At 51.7% G+C, this 21383-nt stretch overlaps 1 protein-coding gene across 1 annotated transcript in view; it reads left to right on the top strand.

Moving 5' to 3' along the window:
• LOC100908039 (synaptosomal-associated protein 25) overlaps positions 1-21383 on the top strand; it is a 23420-nt gene extending 2037 nt beyond the window's left edge. The window contains exons 2-7 of the mRNA XM_029112334.1: positions 8465-8506; positions 12448-12496; positions 16133-16250; positions 17444-17572; positions 19979-20123; positions 21327-21383. Coding sequence (XP_028968167.1) covers positions 8465-8506; positions 12448-12496; positions 16133-16250; positions 17444-17572; positions 19979-20123; positions 21327-21383 — 540 coding nt within the window. The remainder of the gene's footprint in view (positions 1-8464; positions 8507-12447; positions 12497-16132; positions 16251-17443; positions 17573-19978; positions 20124-21326) is intronic.

The raw sequence follows: 21383 nt of genomic DNA, 5'->3' as shown, positions 1-21383 counted from the left end.
TGATGGACCCGACTCACGCAGAGCTGATCGCTGGCGACCGAGTCGATTTAGAGGCTCTACCTTGGACTTCCCTCAATATGCTTCCCTGCGACTCGCCCGGAGCATCCTCAACAGGGTCGCCTCAAAACAGCCAACCAACCCAATGAGCTGCCTCTTGGAGTTTGACACGTTTGACAGCTGACTGGTGCTCGGGAGCCTGCAACCGAATCCGGCTTGCTATGAACATCCATGAGATTTTCCAGGATGACTTTCGATCATCTAGTTGGAGGTTGCTCCGTTCCCCCGTGGAAATCCTTAGTGGAGACCGTGTTGTTTTGGTTTACGCATCTCTATCCTTCCGAATCTTCCAGTTTCAAAGATGTTACGCCGTATCGCGGTGAAGTTGAGCCCTCCTCCTCTCAGGACACATGACTCCTTATGCTCTAGTGTTTTTCCTGCTGATACTGGTTCTGGCTCCCCGTAGAAACTGCGCGATTGTGAGCGTTGGTTTCTGTGGCGAGCAAGGGGAGAATACGCTTCCTCAACTGATGTGGTGATCTTGCCGCGAACTGAGTAAATATGAGTTCTAGAACGGAGCGAGAGATTCGCATCCAAGAGAGATTCCGGGATCAGATGAGAGATTTCTTCTGCTTTGACAGCTCTCTCCGGATCACGGGGAATTTCTCTCCGAGCCGTTCCCAGGAAGACGTATTCAGATCGGCGTCAAGATCGCTCCAGTTTTCGCAGTGTAGTGGGTCGCGTCTTTGAGTCAACGTCTTTCGATGCTAGTCGAGCGCGCGCTGTATGCTGTTCCAGGAACGACACAGCCTGATGGCATCGCAGAAAAAGCAAGCCACACTGGAATGAGCATACGCAACATACCACAAGCCTAAAAACTCATGCCAATTATCACGATCCTCTCCCTCGTCAACGTTGTCGGACGCAGATCCGTAACGATGTGAAATAGGATTTTCCGCGCAAGCAGACAGCCGCATGGTAATTTTTCATCCCCCGTTTCTTTTGTCAATCCGACGAGGGAAGAACATCTGAAAGCTATCAGGAATTCGAGGAACAGACTTCCTTGGAATGCTTCCACTCGATTGAATTCGATGATGAGGCGGAAGGCTACGGCTGTGGAGCAATGCTGAGGGTGATGGGCGACGAGACACTGAGTGAACAGGCGCACCTCCCACACAGCCTCCGGGCAAGCGAACTTATAACTCTCATCGAGTGGAATTAGCGATCTGATGAGTGGTGACTTCGTCTCCGCGAGAGCTCCGATGAATACGAGAGAGCCGGAGACAATTACTCTCGTAGTCACCAAGAAAGGTAATATCCGACGTGGAACTCGCCTCTAGGAAATGATTTCCGTACGATCCCGAGAAAACCTCCTACTGACAGATATATGTATGCCGAAAAATACTGACCTCGTGATTTCGCGCACGAGCTCTCACAAACTCCCGACCCTTCATCTGCTCCCCCAGGTTGCGGGGCTCGGAAAAAAGCGATACAGGCTGGCTCATCAACTCGATCGGCTCACTGCGGATCCGATCCTTAAATTACCTAGCTTTGTCGATTTCTATTCATGCGGCTCTGCAGAAGTAGTGCGAGTAAGCGAGCCCGCCGGTCAGGGGACGTTCACTCCACGCTCCAGCGGCAGGGTCAAGGACGAATGCGAGGAACAACACTGCGTGAGAGTTGTGAGAGCGAGCATCGAACTCGTCCTGGTCTGAGTTGTCTGAAAAGATTCACTGAGGCAGAAAAAACGAAGGCTTGTTCGTTTTCGGTCGATTCAGATCCCGCCCCTCTCATACAAACAGTGAAATCATTGTCCCGACTAATCAAGCCCCTCGGTCAACGGCCTTCGGCCGCCTGCACTCACGAGGGATGCCTTGACCGACGAATCGTGGAATTGGAGCGACTCGTACATCACTCACACCTGTGCCTTGTGCACATTGGTTCCGTCCCATTAGGAGGAGCGCTTCTTCGATTCCGCAAATCCGGCGGCCACCCCCAAATGAAAACCCCGGGGGGAGCCCTCCTAGATCGGTGTATGTAGGTTTTACTCCAAATGCCCAAAGGCTCACCATTGCTGTCCAAAATTTGCCGCTCGAGCCGAGTACTATATTTCCCGGAGGCTCTTGAGGAGAGGCCTGCGGGGGATAGGAGCGAAAAAATCGAACTCATCCGCGATCGTTGCGGAGTTTGATCGTGGCTGAGGTCTCACCGAGTTCAGGCTCCCGGGAAACAGGAGAGAACGCAGCGCCTTCCGCCGTAGGGGTGCGAGACCCTCCGCGATGGAACTCCGATTGCATGGTCGGAAACCAGATGCTTTCCATGTACAGGATGCGCGTAAGCTGAGGCAGCTTATCGATTGTCGATCGAAGTATTCTACGTGTGAGACGGAGCCTCGCTTGAGGATATAAGCGGACGTGGGGGCCGTTTCACTCGCTCTCGGCCGTTGATCGTACTGCTTTGGATTCGAGAACGTGTTCCAACCCCAATCGTTCGAGTATTATGAATTCCAGCACGCTCCCACATTGTATGATTGAAAAGTCTAGACTCGAGCCATGTCAATGAACCTGATTTACAATGCTACCAGTTGCAGGGCAGTTTTCTCGAAAAAATGCTAAAATGCTCCTCGCGATACGGCGGCGTGGCTGCCTCCCCGAGATAACGTTCGCAATAATTCATCATTCCGATCAAGTAACTTGATGCATACTCGGCGAATAAACAAGACGTGCAGTCGAGTGGTGCTGCGAGTATATTCAAGACTCCCTGCACATTCTTTCCGTTGTCGATTTACCCGTACCGTTGTCGAAATTGCGTGCGCTGAAAGAACAAAGAGACCAACCTCCCTGTCTTGAAACTCTTCCTCGTGTACCTCTGGGACCCACACTCTCCCGAGACCCCACAGCCCTTCGCGAGTATTTACAATCTCGCCGGGCAATCCCACGCTGATCCCATCACATGAGCCTTTTTCCAGCCGGTTCCCAACTCGTCGTTCCGAATGAACATGCCATTCTCATCGAAGCTCTGGGGGAACTATTCAATTAGGTACACTATCAGCACCATGGCAGAACCCAAATCGGACACCACTATGGCATCAGATGCTGAAATCATGTTTGCGAGTGCCCCGCGTCGATTTTTTCCCTTAATTTGGAAGGTTTGATCCTTGAGCCGCAGATTCCATTTGAGCTCGAGAACATCATTGAATAGCCTCAATGAGGGTTTCTCACACCCATCGATGGAAAATTCGGGGTTCGCCAGGCTCGCGAGCTGCTCAAAGTTGTATCGGTGTGAAGGAGAGAAAAGAGGTGTCGTTCACAGTCAGTTTGCCGATTGTGCTCTAATCTGGACAATCTTCAATATCTGGACATCCTGATACGAACAGTCTCTTCTCGTCCAAAGTAGCCGAGAAGCGAATACCGTATATTGTTCCCAAATAGAAGGCACCTTCCGCATACAGGACAGTGTCGGAAATACTTAAATAGAGGACACCCCTCAAATACAAGACTTAATAAAAATTCAGGACAGCCCCCGGGGAAAAGACAGTTGCTGAGAATACCAAGATAGAGACGGCCGGAATCATGAAATTCAGAGACGCCTTGAAAACTCGCCGTCGACAGGACGATCTGTTCACGGATCAATTCTGGAGTTTGAGAGATAAACTTATTCATGTCCGGATCGAAATGCCTTCCTGTACAAGATTCCATGTCGATCTCAGATCAACTTCCGCATCAACCTCGAATTGGATCTGTGGCTCCAGACATTTCTGTCGAAATTGTATCAAGTTACATCCCTCATCCATGGAAGGCAACTATCCAACTCAGTACCAACCGATCATAAAACGGGCTGTTTGTTTGGGGCATCTCCTGTTTTCTGTTTTTCAGCCTTTTCTTGCATTTGGGGATGTCTTGTATTCATTTTGAGCGTGCCTTGTATCCTGAGGGTGCCTTGTCTCGTGAGGGTGTCTAGTATTTGGAGGATGTCTTGTTTCTAGAGGGTGCCTTCTACAGGAGTATTTGAGGGGGTGTCTTCTATTTTAGTAGTTTCAGCAAGTGCCTTGTATTCGGGGACGCCTTTTATTTGTAGATGTACGGTGATTTTGTCGGATGTCACCGCGACGTTTCCAGTCGGCCAGAGGAATAATTGCGTCCAATCGACCGTCGGTAGCCGACGCCTCAAACACCGATGACGTCATTCCTGCTCGGACGGTAGCTGCTCGAGATAACTGCGGAAGAGAGGCATAAGTCATCGTTCGGTAAATGACCCTGCAGAGGGCGCGGTCCCCGTAAATATGTATGTATACGAGTAGACCACTTTGACGCTGTCTTCGACGGAGGGTCGCACCATCAGGAGCAGAGGGGAAAAATTATCAGATGGGGTGATCCTCGCAAAACATGGAACAGCGTCTGACGATGCAGAATCAAGTGTCACGCTCCCGAGATGAATTATGGATAGCCTCTCGGCACAATCCCGAGACATCACGGGAGAGGTAGAGGAGCACAGGGCAAGCACTCGAGACTCAGGTGATGAATTTTTTTTCCCATGGCAGCGAAGCATTTCAACCGAGTGTTCATTTCGAGTCGACCTTGAAGATGCGCAGCGAGGAGCTCCCTAGCCACGAAGGACCCTCGTGCCCGCAGGGCCGCCATATTGACCACAGCATCGTGGAGCTAGTCTGTCTCGCTGACTAAGAATAAACTTCGACCGGTTCGCTGTCAGAGTTCAAAGTTTCGGGGAAGAATTGAAGCGGCTCCCAGATGATTAGTTCATCAGCACTCATTTCTGTCGTGAAAAGGAGTGTTTTCCGTATCCGATGGGCTATCAGGGCTGTCGCAACTCGCGAAGACTATGACGAGGTCGACAGATAAATCCGGAGGGCTTTGCTTCACACGAGATGAATTCTTTCTCCAAAACCTGAAATCAAATATCCGAAAATTTCCGAGTGCGACTGAATGTTGCGTTGCGAAGATTTGGTGTCCCGCGGGATCGGAGGGGGAACCAGCGTGCGCTTACGTGCATCACATGCGAATCTCTCCCTTCAGAGGTGGGATTTCGACGCCAGACGTTCTCCGGACAGTGACGTCAATAAATCATACTTTTTCCTCCTGCAACCCAGAAAGAAAGAGAAAGAATCCGAAGTCTGACTCTCTGCCGAACACGCAGTCCCGAACGCGGGATCCGCAGAACTCGCACGGCATATCACTATGCTCTTGCTCTCCCCTACACTGCGGTAGAACAGTTAATACACACCGTGACGAGATTTTGTTCGTTGAGCGGACGCGGCGGACAAAGTCACGTAATGTCTGACACTTTGATAGAGCACCCCTCTCGTGGTGGAGGTGAGCGTAATGACCTGTACCCTAGAGCGACCCTCTGGGATTCTCCAGAAGGAAAAACGTTCCCGCGCCAGCTCAGCTTGTGCCCGAGTTCTGCCTCGCCGACGGTGAACGTTCCCCAATTTAGTATGCGGTTCGTTCACCACGTGGGCTCCGATATCGATTTTAGCCATAGACAGTCATGCCGATACGCGAAACCCATCCCCCACCTGAACGGCGTGCTGACTGACGTTCGTGTAGGCTCTTGTAATTCAGTACTGGCGCTTTGGAACTCCGTAAAATGCTCGACAGACGACTAGGAGATAGGCTTTTGTCGGAGGAGATATCGATTCGTAAAGTGACATTTCGACAGTGGCCGTAGATTGATGTTGCTTGGAGAATCTAGAACTTCCTCCTAACCAGGATAGATGAAAGGCTTCGGAAAGTTTTGCCCGGCCGCGTCGACGGCAGGAGGCTTGAGGGGGAATATAGTGCAACTTCATTCGACGGTCGCGAGCCAGTTCCTGGTGAATAATTCGTCATTCGAGGCGGAGTATTTGTCGGAAAATCAGCAATGCATCATCCAGGTCTCGACATTGGAAAGAACGGGTTTTCATAGACCTTTGTGGGTCGAGCCCTCCGCTGTTCGCATGCGGGACTTCGCGAATGTCGGTAGCGAATCGAATGAAATGAATCGAATTATTTGGAACTCCGAGGTGTCTCTGTCGAGCACGGTTGAATATTCCCTGCTCGCTGATCCCTCCATCCGGAGCTCGTGAATCTTGAGTTTTCTCGAGCGATTCCGGTATGTCAGGATCCTTCGTTCAGGGCTGCGCTGAGTCAGTATGCTCGTCGACAGGAAACGAAACTTCTCGATGGGTTAGAGATAGGTGCAGATGGCGACGAAGATTCTGTACCGAGCGATTGCGAATGTTTGCCGTTTTGAAATGACGCCCAGAAGTCGACGGGTCTCCAGGGTCTCAATTTCGTCCGACATTCTCGTCTCGAACATTGCCAGAGAGGAGCCTGGATCCATCATCGATGGATCGATCGGGCTTGTGGTCGTCTTCAACGGTGATTGCTCAACTCTGAACCTACCAGCCTGGAAATGCCCGACGCTCCCAGAATTTTTTATGGTGGCCAGAATTTCCTCGCCTGAGCTGTCGTTGAGGAAGTGTCAGCGTCATCTGAGATCCGAGCAAGTTCAGCGGCTCCTTCCGGCTCCGCTCGTCGAGGAACTCCTCCCGTCTTGCTTTTTCAGGAAGCCCTCTAGAAGTCAGTTTATTTTCGGACAGGACGAAAACGACCTTGCCCTATGAGGATTTCCCCTGAGAGAGCTCTGCGGATGCGGTCCCCGGAGATCAACGAGGACTCCCATCTCCGAGGCTCCATTCGATTATCCTAGAAGCCGAGAGGCGAGATACCGGTGCTGATGGAGTTCCCCTGTCGACCCGTTGCTGCTGCTGGTCGATGGATCCATCGATTCCTATCGACACGAGAGCGACTTCCCTGCTCATAGTCCTCTCTGCGACCTGATCAAATAATCACCACTTGTCAACCTTCCTTCTGTCTGGTTTCACCCTCGGGGTGAATATTGATACACAGAGAAGCAAGTTGAAAAAATTGGAGAGCTCATCATCCCAATATTGATCTCGCTCCGATCTCGATGCGAGCGGGAATTCCTCTCGGGGGATCCTGACAGATATAAAACGAGGAAGGGAGTGCGCAGCCACCATGAGTCGACTCGGTTATTGGTCCGTGGATTGCAGAATATCAGTAGACACGGTCCCGATGTGGCTCGCGATAATTGACTTGGGCGCTATTTGTGAGTACGTACGGAGAGTATTAAGCGGGGCTCCCTTTGCACACATGGCGGTGGATAAACGAGCGCAGAACCTCCCCGTTCGGCGATGGTTAGCCCGGAATTCCTCAGTGGCTTTCTGCACCGAAGGAGACCTAGGTCAGCAGAATCCATCTAGAGCGTGCCGTATTTAATTTTATACATCCACCTACCTACGTGGATACGTCGCGTCGGCGACGCCTATTAGTTCCTACGATCCTAGAACTTGTGGAAGGATATCGTTACGAATTCGGTGTTAGCTCCCGTCAGGCAGCGGAATAGACTCTTAACGATCAAGTTTACGGTCGAAGTTGTTCTCCCCTTCCTGAGGCGGGATTCGTGCCGAAGAACGCCACTGTAAACTTTCCTTTGTTTCCACTCCACTCAGAGGCTCTTTTTAAGCAGGGTATCTCTGGAAACTCTCACTTGCTCCCCAGACTTCTCCCGGAAGGGAGTTCCGCGATCGGTCCGGAGCAACTCAACAGCCGGGGTGTCATCCGAGACTTCTTTGTCAGAGAACGTCTCGGGATAGTCTCTACGACGACGGAGTGGGATTTTCGGCCAGATGAGCTTGTTCGAGACTCGGCCATCAATTCGCAAACCGCTGGATCCGAATGATCATTCCGAAACCGGGGTTTCCGAATTTGGACTTCTTGAAAAATTTCCGTTGATCCCTTAGTCCCTAATGGGTGAGAAAAGTCTTCTGCGGCCGGCTTGTCTGGGCTCACTCCCTCTCGACGGCTCCTCTTCCCGAACGGATTCCGAATCCGGGAGGAGGTAGACGTGTCTCATCTCAAGCTCACGGAGAAGGGGGACAAAGATTCTCGTCTCCTCGAGGAAGGGAGTGAAGTAAAGAAGGATTGGAATTTGGAAGGTGGTCGCTTTGCAAGCAATTTTCCCTCGACAAGAGTTCTGATCTGCTCTGAGAGCCTGTCACTCCTCATTGAATTGACGTCGGCTTCGCTGACGATGGGTCGCCATTTGAAGACGCCCGCGGGTTTTCTCCCGGTTACCGCGGCACGCCGTTCGGAAGAATTTCCCCTGGATACGCGGAGTCTCGACGGGGCTGAATCCCGAATTGCTCCCAGGCTTCATCTAGGCTAAGGCATCGCTAGAGCACCGATAGTGATTTTCGATCCCGTTCCATCCTCATTCCTCAGAAGAAGGACTAGTTGTACTGATCGAGATCACAGGACTTCCGGAGCTCCTCACCCTCGATCCGGAGCGGGCTGATGACAATAGAGAATCCCATATGATGATTCTGATTCCAGTTTCCGGTTCAGCTGAGCGTATATCTAACTTTTCTCTCTTTGTCTTGCAGTCACTCGAGTCCACCCGGCGCATGCTCGCACTATGCGAGGAGGTGAGTTTGTTCAATTTATTCCGCAGGATCCCCGTAACATCCAGCTCCGATCTGCGTCGGAATGAGAGCGGAGAGATCAACCCAGAAACTGATTAATCACTCGAATCTCCCCCCTCCATCTCTGAGCCTCTCCTCCGCTCCTCATAGCTGCTCATTGATCCGTTCGCGCACGTCATCGACATGCGACCAATACTTCCACTACGAGAGTTATGTTTAGAGCATTCTAAATCTGAACATTCTAAACCTGAGAGAGGATGCCGATTTTTGTCCGCGAGGAATAAGCGAAAGGCTTCTTCTTCTCTTGCCGCAGTGGGAGCCGGAATTCAAAGGGATTCCCTATGTATTCCTTGTTGAGAAGAGCGCATGGAGCTCGGAGGCGACTCGCTACTGACTATTGTCTCAATTCTGTTTTTGACATCAGCGAGGCTCCGTTAGGTCACCCGAGAGAGGAGGTAGCTCACCTCCTCTGGATTCGAATAGACCGCTCCGAGCAATTCCATTGCGCTCCGAGATTTAGATTACCGACATGATCCTGCAAGCTGTCCTTCCCGACAGCCTGCGACGGATGAGTCCAATAACTTATTCCGGAAGGTACGTCTCGCACGCCCGTCCCTCGAACGGTTGACGATCTCTTCCACACACGAGGGGGTACAGATGGAATTCGCCGTCGTCATTATTTGTTCCGTTCCGACTCGTCGTAGATTTCTTCACCCCTCCTCCGTGTTCTCTTCGCAAGATGAGTTCGAACCAGACTACGCCCCATCGGGAATCCATGCGAAGGGCTCGAATGGAGACATTGACAAACTGAGCTCGGAGAGCTCATCCGGGACTCTGTCGTCTTACAGATGAGTCGAAACGACCTGACCATGAGAGCCGACCATGGTCGATAATCCTTCGAACCAGGACACAATGTCATCCTGGCGGTTCGACATCGAAGACCTGGCTGCTCCGGCCTGCTTGGAATTTAATAACGAGCACAGCCAAACAACGCGACCGGTCAGAAAACACGGCCAGTCAGCGGACAGCGGAAAAGATCGCGAAAAGCATTCCTTGGGTTTCGCTCCGTTGTTCATCACTCTGTCTTCTCGGTTCCTCGTAATCGAATTTACGGACACGACAGCCAGGCGAGCGATCGACGCGTGCTCGGGACTCGACGAATTCTGTCATACGTATTAGTGCATAAACGGCCGCTGTTCGATGGCCGCCGCGCCATTCTACCAGACCATCATTGGCTCTACGGATCATCGCTTCGACGGATTCGCATGTGCTGTGACACAGGTGACCTCAACCCGCGGACCGAAAGGATCCCGGAATCAATCCGGAGACCGAACTGCCGAACGAATATTGTTGGTCGGGTCGAGCCCTAAGCATGACTCCCTGGACTTGTTTTCCATTGTGGCTCCATGCATTGTTTTCTTGCCGCTGAGCACTTCGATTGGAGAAGCCATGACCACAATGAGCCGGACGAATTGTCGTACAATTATTGTGCCGGGGAAGCACTCACAGCAGAGGAGCATGCGGAGCTCAGCACTTCGCAGGAGCACGTAGCAACAGCCGTCATCCATAAGCACTCCCATCAAATGAGGATTAGAATCAGCCAAAGACCTGGGAGCGGTCGCGAGGCGATGCCTCACCGGAGCCGAATGATTCTGATCTTTGGCAGCGATTCGTCAATTTGCAGGATCGTATAAGGCTCTCGATGAACTCGAGATTTTCGCTCCATGGCCATCAGGGCCGCTCGAACGAGCGAGCTTAGCTTCGTTTCCTGGAGCATTCCTTTCGGACTCCGATGCTTTTCCATTGTATGACTCCTCGGAGGAAATACTTGAAAAGGATTTCAGGAACAGGACCCTGAGGGTTGCAGACCCGATTCTCGCGTCGTTTTGGCGCAAAGTCCACCCGATTCTCGTACCGAGCACCCTGACAACGAGAACGCTCCTCGCTCGACGAACATCCTTATCTACAAAGGTCGGATCACCCTGTCTTCCAAACGTCGGATGCGAAGTCGAAGCTATTCGCGAGAATTTTCGCCGAAGTCAAAATGTCAGAGCGTGACTCCTGTTACCTGCTCGGGTATTCCTCGGGACCGGTCCGGCGACTAGGGCCCGAACGGCTCCATGCTGATTCTCGTCACGCACTCGTTCCCCATGCCTGCGCCTCTCCTCGTCGCACTGACAGTCGTCGGGTAGTGAGCTCAGCCTCCCGTGCCTCGAGCTGATTCTGGGGAACACTACATTCAGCTCCGAGCGAAATCTTCAGCTCCAATTATTCGAATCCGGAAAATTTTGGAGCCGGTGTCCAGAGCCCGTTCGTTCCCCTTTTCCCGGATTCCGAGCTCTATCTCCGCGAGACATTGGCGACCTCCCGCCGCGCACCGCTCGTGAATTCTTTCACCGGTCAGGGAGCATCGAGGACTTGTCCGCTACAGACTTCGGAACGATTTGCACCCAGCGTAGTTTCGTCTCGGAGCGGCCCATAATAACAATCTAAGATCCGAGTCTACCCCGGTGACAAAGGCGGGAAAACCCAGAACACGTACCGGGATGGCAACAGCGGGCCCGGCGAGAGCCACCTTGCACTCAGTCAGTACTTTGCCGAGTGTCCTGGTGGCCGCTACAATCAACCCTGATGATGAGCTGCTGGGGACGCTTTGAGCAGGAGAGACGAAAAGCGGAATTCCTTTACCGATCGAGCGTTTGAAAACCGCCTGCGCCGTACATTTGACTTTACGAGAAAGTCCGACCCAGAGGCGAGCGAGACTTGGAGTGAAACCTCCGAATTTTGTTTCCGAAGCTCGAGGGCATCCATGGACTCTCTCATTGCCCTCGCGCCCCCTGCCCCCATCGGTGCGACGATAGCGATTTCGACCCTAGCAATTCCCGAGTCGGTCGCGTGTTCGGAACAAGGGGCAGGACGATCTCTCGTAGATGATCCCTTGTTTTTCGAAGGATCAACTGCCTGCCGCTCACTGTCGAGCTGTAGGAGCGCGGAAAAGGATCTCTCCCTAAGCGGAATGGTGTACGGGCCGTGCGATGACCTTGAGAGGAGCGTGTACAGAGACGAGCAAGGAACAGATAGAACCCTCCCTGAGGGGGCCAGACCACTGGCGCGGATCCACAGCATCTGCGAAAGGGCAGCGAACGCGGAATGCTGTACATAGTCAATGATGAGGTTCGTTAGCGAACGTTATTTCTCCGAACGTAACAATAATTTTCCATCGGAAGGAGATTCAATCTATTACCGTGCCAAATCCAAATCGATAAGCCCTCCTGGCCAGATATTCAGGCTGCATAAGCCCGATACTGGGCCCGACTCGCATCCCGATTCGCTGCCGAAAACCATCCGGATCTCCTGCTGTGAGCGTGGCGATTCTGGCACACCCTAATCAGACCCACTCGTGGCCCAATTATTGTGCTTCGGGGATAGAACTCATTGCCAGAAACTCGTAGATTTGTTGCAAGAGAAAAACTATGTCGGACTGTATTGGAACGGCCAGATTTGTGAGCGCTGTTTTTCTGCTGGCACTCCGTGCATAAATGATGAAAGTACGACTGTGTGGCGTGCTTCGCTGCAAAATCCTTTTAGCGAGGCTGCTGCCACTCGCCGTTGTCGTAGCTCGGCTTAATGGCCGTCTCGAACACCATTGGAAAGTGCAGCGTGGGGCAAGTAGCGGGCGCCGCAGTCGAAAGGCGACAATCAACAGTGCGCAGAAATAGCATATGGAGGAGCGTTCCCTCCTGATGACAAGTCGGAATCGTCGAGCGCGTGATTCCCGCTCGGCTCAACGGGTGCTTGATCAGCGTTTCGGAAGATGCCTGTGATTCGAAGACGGATCGCTCGACGCAGATCGTTCGACGAATATTTCTTTGAAGTTTGAAGAGGACGTCATTACCTCGCAGAGGAAGTTGACTTTAATAACGAGATGTTTTCTCTATCTTCAGAGCAAAGAAGCCGGAATCCGAACCCTGGTTGCTCTCGACGAACAAGGAGGTGAGTGAGGAGAGTCGTTTTTTTCCCAAATACCGCTCCCGCTTCGGTGGACGAACGACGCAATATCCCTTCCCGATCGCCGACGGCCGTCGTTCACAATATCATGCGGAAATCCAAGACGTCCTCGGGGAGTTTTCCATCTCCGTCACGAAATTTCATGAGCTCCTCCCGCATGGAGCACTGAATTAAGAAGAAGTCTTCATAAAAAGTCCACTGGCGGACTCAAAGAGCCTCGGAAACCTCGTGTTTCGATTCAGTCGCAGATAGACAGCAGAGGCGAGCCGCTCTTCGCTCCCACCGTAGGATATTTCGTCGGGAGAAGTATACATCTGGCGAGGATAGCACCCTGAGTCGGTCGAATGGAAATCCTGCTCCTGACGTCCTCGAAAGGGAAGCGTCAAGCCATCTGCCCTCTGTTCAGGGATACGAGATCCTCACACGTCAAGAGAAAATGGTCGTGCCCGAGCACGAAAACTCTCCAAGCTGACGGATGTTCCCGGATCACAGCCGAACGGGGTGTTTCCTGTGGTTGTAGGTTCTACGAAAATATAGGAGGATTTGAACGATGGTCGACTCATAGCAAGAGGGGTCCTCGAGGCTCTTTTGCTTCAGACGTGAGATTCCTCGGGAGCGACCAGATGCAAAGCGCGCGAAAGAGGGCAAGCCGCCGAGAGAATTGCTTTCCGATGACGTATCGCGGGTATTGTTTCTGTGGGGTGAATAGACCCTTGATCATTTAGTTATTAGACTTTCGATCGGTCTCGTGCTTTTTTTTCGTATCTCTATTTTTCGGTAGAGCTCCATATGCCAGACCTTTCTCGATTCGGGACATCTTATCGGATTAAGGATAAGTAAGGAAGTTCTAGCCCCAGATGGGTTTCTCGTCATTTAATGCGTATTCTGGAATCGGCCTATTTTGGTTCGGATATCGATTAGGCCCTCTCGAATTCCCTCGCGGCTCGATTTGCACATGAATGGCAAATGACCTCCAGGATCCGTCCATGTTCCTCACCGTACATATATTCGATCCTCGATTCTAATCTCAGTCAGAGTCACGCTTCCCACACGCCAAGGATAACCACAAGTTATTCCCATGTTAGCGATAGGGACCCAATCTATCCCTCGAAACGCTCCCGGCTCATTTGAATTGTTAAAGTTGAGATACAGCTCCATGAACATCGATGGATATATTGTTTGCCAACCGACAGTCGGAGCAGCTGGGCTAGGGAACTGCCTGCGGGTGTCTATTGCCGAATATTTTTGCAAGAATCTGCGATGTTCAGAGATCGCTAGGCGATGGGAGGAATTGTCCATATTGAACAGACCTGTCGAAAACACGTTCCATCACTTTGCTCCAGGGGGAAAAGTCGCCCCGAGTTATACAAAGATCGAACATCTCATGGTGCCGTCAACGGCAACGAGTTTGGCTCGGCGAAGCCTCGAGTCACTTTGCTCGACCTGAATCACTCTCTGGGCTCGCTCGTACCTGTGACGCCATAAATTTTATTGGAGGTTGTCTGCTTGGATATTCACGGATGATGATATGCTTGGCGTATTGGCTCATGCAATCGAACATTTGATCATGGGTCTGGCGTATACGGATGGAGCGAAGTCATCCGAGATTTTGTCTCCCCGAACCGCTAATCTCCAGCTTGACTAATCTCAGTCAGCTCTGCGCTCTCGACTGACGCTGCGTAATGTTTGAAATTATCTCGTCGCTACCCATTGCCCTCGATACTTCTCCGTCGTGAGAGAAATACTGATCTGGGCTTTCGAGGGCATGCAGAATCCTGTTCCTGGTTTGGAAGCTTACTTGTTCCCTCCCGAGAGGTAGAGAATTCCGAATAGACTGCTCCGGTATCTTCGATTCTACAACTTTCCAAATTGAGGAAGAAACTCCACCTCCATCAAGGCGAGAGTCCGCCGTACTTTCCGCAGAACGACCGACGGAGCTTTTTCGAGCAGTCCCAGTCTGCTTTTTCGATTTTATACGGGTGTTTCATGGAAGGGTGGAACGCGCTCGTTTCGGGTCTCACTCGTACTTCGGAAACGGTGGAGAGATGACCTTGATTGAACCTCGGCGGACAGAGAATCTATTATGGGAGTCGAGCTCGATTCCTGAGTGAGATATTTCTGCAGCGTACGAATCTCTGCTGAGGAAATTCCTTCCAAGCATCACATGGGATTGGTTCGCTTGCGAAACCAACTAGGTTTAGCGCTCATCGAGCTCTGATCTGGTGCGAATCCTTCATCATTCGACGCGGGCTCAATTTTTGGGTGAAACACGAATTTTCAGACTCCGTGTCGAGTCGAAAGTTCCCCCATGATCTCGCTCTCAAAATCTGTCAGTCGATTCCGAACCTTCACGGATTTGGCATCCGCCAGGGCGATGCCAGTGGGACAGTTAGAAATTATGCCCTGACCTATCGGCTCTCCCGCGCTCCTTCCCGGACACCGAATGAGTCAAAAGGGAGTAGAATGTCCCGACAGTAGGGCTGGATATATCGAGGGCTTCGGCATCAAAGCGGTCTGTCGTTTTGATGAATCTGCCGAATCACAGGAGGCATCTGAGCGCGCCTCGACTAAAATCCCTCTCCAAAGTGTGGTCACATCCGATGCATCTGGATTGTCCAAGTTTCTTCGCATGAAAGTCGACATACATAAGAATACTATATATTTCGTCACTTTGTGAAACATCGAGCCGGGACCGGAGAACTCCATAGTCGAGTGCTGCAGAAATATCTGAGGGGAGGATGGTGCCGCTGATAGGAGAAGCTCGAGAAGCGCTTATCTGACTCTTCTCATGGTCAAACGCAGAGGAAGGGATTTCTGGAAGGAGCTCCGCATACAAGCTTCGCCGCGGTCGACCTGTCCGAAGCAGAACGTGAGAACTCGGTGGAAATTTTTGTACTCCTTCGCAGTTTTTGTCCTCGGAAGCCGCGGAAGTTTGTTGTGAGTTAAATATAGCCGCGGGGGATCGTGTCGAGTTTGTTCCGCCACTTCTGCGCAGTTTCATGTTACTCCGTACTGTGAGGGAAGATCGAACGGTCTGGACGAACAGTTGGCACGTCACGTCTCGGGTGAGATATGGGCGCTGCCACTGACGGAGAATATTTCGAGCTTAGTATATCCCACCTTCGTAGTATATTAGTATATTAGCTTCATGGATGACAGCGGAAAAAAATACCAGGCTGCGTCCGCATCAGATGCGGATCTCGCTACACAGTTGTTTTATTCGGGTTCTATCGACCGTGAGCTGATCTCCTTGTCTGCGTCGTGCCGTCTAATCACGCACCAAAAGAGACTCGCGATATCTTGCGGATGCAATAATCCTCAACATTATACGGGACAGAAGACGATTTTTCGCGAATTCGACGGGGCTCCGTCCGAGCCCCGTTTGGACCGGAGTCGCGTGTCTCTCCTTTGCCTCCAATGGCATTCCCGTCTCCTGGGAAGTGCCCGTATTATAGAGATGTCCGTCAATATTCTCGAACTCACGTCAGGCCATTCGATAGAACAGCTTGGAGTTTCGACGAAGACGCGTACCACATAGGTTCCTAGCTCAAGAGCCCGCCGAACTCCGGCAGAAGTTTCCGCTGGGGAGGATGAACTTACGCTCGCAATATTGTTTTCCAGAGCAACTCGACCGGATCGAAGAAGACATGGACAAGATCAATGCCGACATGAAGGAAGCCGAAAAAAATTTAACTGGAATGGAAAAATGCTGTGGTATCTGTGTATGCCCCTGTCAAAAGTACGTGGGAATGCTCTCGCTGACTTTCAGACATTAGGTATACAGAATCTAGTCGCCACCGGTACTCCGCATCACTCTCCCCGCTCTGATCCTTCGTGTCCGGGACCAATTTCTCACAGTCGGTATATGATAGAGAAGCTCCGAGAGAATTCTCGTCACGTGTGTGCCGCCCCGCGGTTCAGCTCTGAGGAAGGGGCAGTTGTCGGAGGAAGTGAATCGACTCGAACCAATGAGCAGTTCACCAATGTTCTGCTCTTTTTCGCCGCATGTGGAAAAGAAAACATCATCACGGAGTCCGCCACCCTCTAAGATCGTTTCGCTCCGAAAACTGAATGGAGGTTACCCTCCGAATGTTTGTGAAAAAGCCCCGGAGCTCATTCCTCACAAGTAAACATTCTTTTTTGAAAATGACAATCACCAGGTTTGACATGCTTTTCTGAAAGTTTCCGAGCCCCGGAGCAACCCCGAGTCGTTTTTCCCTGCTGTCCTGCATTTCATACCCCTTCCCTGCAGGCTCCGAAACCCGGAAAAACACCAGTTACATCGAAATCCGGGATATTTTGCTCGGATATCAATGGGAATGAGTCTTTCCGGGCTTCGGAACCTGGGGGAAAAACATTCCCATCAAAATCCGAGAAAAATATCCCGGATTTCAATGTGAAGGGTGTTTTTTCCGGGTTTCGGAGCCTGCAGGAAAGGGGTATGAAATGCAGGACAGCAGGGAAAAACGACTCGGGGTTGCTCCGGGGCTCGGAAACTTTCAGAAAAGCATGTCAAACCAGGCGATTGTCATTTTCAAAAAAGAATGTTTACTTGTCAGACGCCGATACCTTGCTTGCTGGATGAAAACTATGATTTCCGTCAAGTGGATTCCTCTGCCAATTATGAGTTGTGATCCGATGCGCAAGCATGTGTATGGCAATTCCAACGGGAGGGGGGAGCGTAAGAACGCGAAGAGAGCGAGAAACAGCTGGTCGCTTTCCCGCGGCTCCCGGGCTCTCAAGACAACATGTGGGCTGAGCGCTGTTTCCGGCGAATCAGACCCTCCACCTTCCAGACCCTCCGAGTTAGTGGGGCCGTGAGGTCTATGATCACGAGGAGGTTGACCATACCGACGGATCCGAACCAACGGATAAGCATTATTTTCTTTGGCCAGGGAGCGAGCTAACAATACACCGGACATCTGCTTACAGGGGCAAAGAGTTCAAGGAGGATGCCAGCACTTGGAATAAAAACGAGGACGGCAAGGTGGTAAATGGCCAGCCAGCCCGCGTCATGGACGACCGCAATGGAACGGGACCTACTTCAGGATACATTGCCAAGTGAGTCGGGATAAGGCTTGACTCCTGCAGATGCCTGTCCACCCGGATGACGTATAGAAAAGCGATGTATTGGAAGAATGGCTAGCTGCCGGCCTCGCAACCGTCTCGTTGGAGGAGCACACGATTTTGCCTCCGACACAGGAGAACTTCTCAAAGGTTGAGCAGGCACAACGTGGGAAATCCTCTGAACGAAGTTAGCCGAACTCGGGACTCGAGCCTAAAAACCGAGAAAAAGTGATTAAATTCCATGCTCTGTCGCCAGCCAGGGCCTAAGCTCGTTTGCTCGAGATCCTGTAACGACCGAGAGAGCTCGAGTTTTTGACTCACTCATCCGCCTCGAAATTTCCCGCTGTCAGCTTTTTGCGAACACGTGGGCTCCCAGGGGTTTTTCGGGAGAACTTTGTGTGGAAGATGCTCATTTCGGCGCTCCGAGCTATTCTTCTAGAAGATTCTCCTGCGTGGTCTGGATGATGAGATATTTTACCTGAACGCATCCCGGGAATAACCCGGATGAGGCCTGACATTTGACAAGGCGATTCACGGTTTTCGAATCGGTCGAATTTCCCGTTTTTGAAGGAAGAGGACGTCAACCCGCCAAGAGGGGTGAGTGAGTGAGCTGGCTGTAACGGAGCACTCGCAGAGATTCTCCTGAAATCTCACGGGGTGCTGGCAGACAGGAAAGCAGCATGAGATAACGAACGTCATCGATAATGGTTTTAACAGAGAACGAACCAGAGCAGATGCCGCACCGTGCAGAGAAAACCCGCAAACAAGGAGATTCCTCTTGAGTTTTTCTCACAGAACACCTTGCTCATTGCGGTCCGGACGAAGTCGGCCCGATCTGTGCGAAGCTCCCACGGGCGATGAAAGATAATGGATCGATCGATGGAGAAGTACGGGTTCGAGCAGGCTAGATGCCGAATACCTCCTCGGTGTGGGTCCGACTCACCGCGAGAAGCCGCGAAGAAAAAATTGTCTTTTAGGCTGGGATAGAGGGGCAGGATTCGACAACACAAGGGTCGAAATCTGCTATCATGCCGGCTCTTAGACAGACGACTAGATCACTGAAACCCATATTCTCATGAGTTTGAGGGAACCCATGTTTGGGAAAATCCCAAGCTGAATTGAGGAGTGTTATCGAAGGAGTTCATTGGATTGGATAACATTCTCTCATCCTGAAGGCGGTTTCACCGTCCTGTGCCGTCCGCACGGGAGCAGGGCTGTGCTGAACCACAACCCGATCCACGATCTGGGAACGGCGGTGAAAAGCTCCAAAGAGCTCCATGGCTAGAGTTACTGATCCATGCAGGCTTCCTGCTCAATGTCTTGAAGAGGATTGGGGAGAGAGTACGAAGTGCGAGCACTGTTGAGAAGCTCCGTTCTGTCTTGGATGGGGTGACCGGCCCGAAGGTTAGGCTGTCAAGCGAGCGAAGCATCCCTCGTCTTTCCCTGAGAGGCTCGTTATCACGTCAGGAATCAGGGAAAAAAGGAATCCTACATAGCCGGTACTGTCACCTCGCTCACGGTCGGTGACGACCGTCTTCTGCAACGTTCGTTTTCCACCACTGGGTCCGTCATCTGAGGCGTTCGTTATCATCAGTATTGTGGGTTATCTGACCCGTCTTGTAAAGCAAGGACAGGAATTCTCGCTCCGATAAGAGCAGGGCCACGCCTCGGGACAAATGTTTCACGGCCGGTTCATTATCATCTGCAGGCAGCGAATACTTCTCACGGAAATTGTTTGCGGAGGCGGAGCCTTCACATTCCCTCCCGATTACCACGATAGTAATCGCGTCCGTCGCGTCGGAGGGATTGCGACAGGAAGTACGGAATCACCGCTTGCTTTCGGTGGTCTCGGGCCTGATCTCAAGACTCGCCGTTTTTGCGATGCGCCGAATCTAGAAGCAGGACGATTTCGGAGTTCTGAGACCCGGCAGTATTTCCGAATATCGGACCGCCTCAGTTTTCTCCCGAGTACCGAGAGTCCAGGATTGACATCCAGAGTCAGCAGATTTTCCTCGCTAAAGACTTAGTTCCGCCTTAAGAGACTGCGTCGGTCGTCGATCACTTTGCTTTCGAAAGGCTTTCGGGAGAGTCATGGCGTGCGTTGCACGCTCTATTCTCGAACGCAGTGGCGGCCACGACGGCACGGACAATCCCTATGTGGCTTCGTTCTGGTTTTTGAATAAAGGAACCTGTGCTCGGGTCGCACGTGGGACTTCAATAATCATTGTCGGGTCCGTGAGGGATATCCGACTTCAAACTGGGAGGAAAGGAGACAGGACTGAAATCCACGTCCGTCTCGATTCCGGTTTCGACCTTTCACTGTTCAGCCCATTCGTGTGTCACGAGAATTTTCGACCCCGACTGGTGCCCGAAACTAATTTTTCTCGCCGATTTCTCCAGAATCACCAACGACGATAGAGAGAAAGAGATGGAGGACAACATGGGTCAGGTGTCGACAATGATCGGCAACCTCCGCAACATGGCTATCGACATGGGAAGCGAGATTGAATCGCAGAATCGCCAGATTGACCGAGTAAATCAAAAGGTGAGTTCTGGACAAGGGCTGCTCCGCCCTCCGTCTCCCAACCCAATCTACCAGTGGCCTTCCTATGCGTGGTGCCCATCCCCGATTTTCACAAACCACGTCTTCTTCGTCCTGACTACGACTTGTGTGTATGTATGCCTGTACGTTGGTCCGCTCCACGAGCATACATCACCTCACCCAGAGCATTCCTCCACCAAAACGCCCATGGCTCGACCGCGCCAGCCAGCGTCGAACTTCGTCCTCAGGTGTGGTCTTTCCTCGATCGAGACCAAGCACGTTTCTCCTCATCTCTCTTCCCAGAGCATTATTCCATGGTATTAGGACTGCATGCCGAACACGCAGCGCGTGTACATTTCTTCCGCCTGTGAGGTAGCGGGTAATCACCCGACTGTTCCGTGTAGCCGAGAGCATGCTTTTCTCAACTCGTTCCAATTCGCCTCAAGCTCGCCTTCAATTGGATATACAGTAAAAGCTCGTTATAACGACCCCCATTACAACGAATTTCTCGGTACAACGAACAAGGAATTTCTCCTCCTTTGGCCAGCTCGCCATAGGGATAGTGTTGAGCGGCATCCGTTACAGCGAAAACTCGGTACAATGAACCAGTTTCGTCGGTCCCTCCGTGTTCGTAGTAACGAGCTTTTACTGTAGTATGCACATCGGTATGGTATTCGAATGTCCTGTGCTCGCTTTCATTCCATTCTCGCCTGAATTTTCACGAAACTTTATCTTATCTGTGATGCCGATCTAGAGAACGTCTACCCGCGAAGAGGTAGAACCTCGCCGCCGTGTATTCCCACGTAGCTGTCGTGGTCCTCGCCTTTGGGACCGTCAGAGACCTCGATGTGAAAGCCCCGTAGTCAACGTGCTACCTTGTCGATCTAACGTCCTCTCTCATCCTTCTACCGTCTAACTCGATGTGAACATCACTTGCTAATCTCTATCTGCCGTGATCGACGATACCAGTCTGGTTGTGTATGGGTGCACAGTGCCGTCACATGGTGAATGTCGATATTCCGAGCCCGTTGCGAACGCGTGTCGCATTGTGGCCCACGCTCCCAGCGAAAGCTCTCATGTTTATGAGACGCCGATTAGACTTAGGATGAATTGTAGAGGCTCCCGCGAGATTTCCTCTGCGGAGCTTCATCCGCCGGAGCCGCCTCCCAAAATGGCTAAGTGCAAACACAACTCTTTTTTCCTTAGGCGGACTCAGTCAATATGAGGGTCAAGGTGGCGCAGGAAAAACATCCAAGTTACTGA

Source organism: Galendromus occidentalis, unplaced genomic scaffold (genome assembly GCF_000255335.2).
Source record: "Galendromus occidentalis unplaced genomic scaffold, Mocc_1.1 scf7180000077495, whole genome shotgun sequence".
NCBI classification, from domain to species: domain Eukaryota; kingdom Metazoa; phylum Arthropoda; class Arachnida; order Mesostigmata; family Phytoseiidae; genus Galendromus; species Galendromus occidentalis.
The sequence above is the reverse complement of the archived record's forward strand: the minus strand, read 5'-3'. Positions and strand labels throughout refer to the sequence as shown.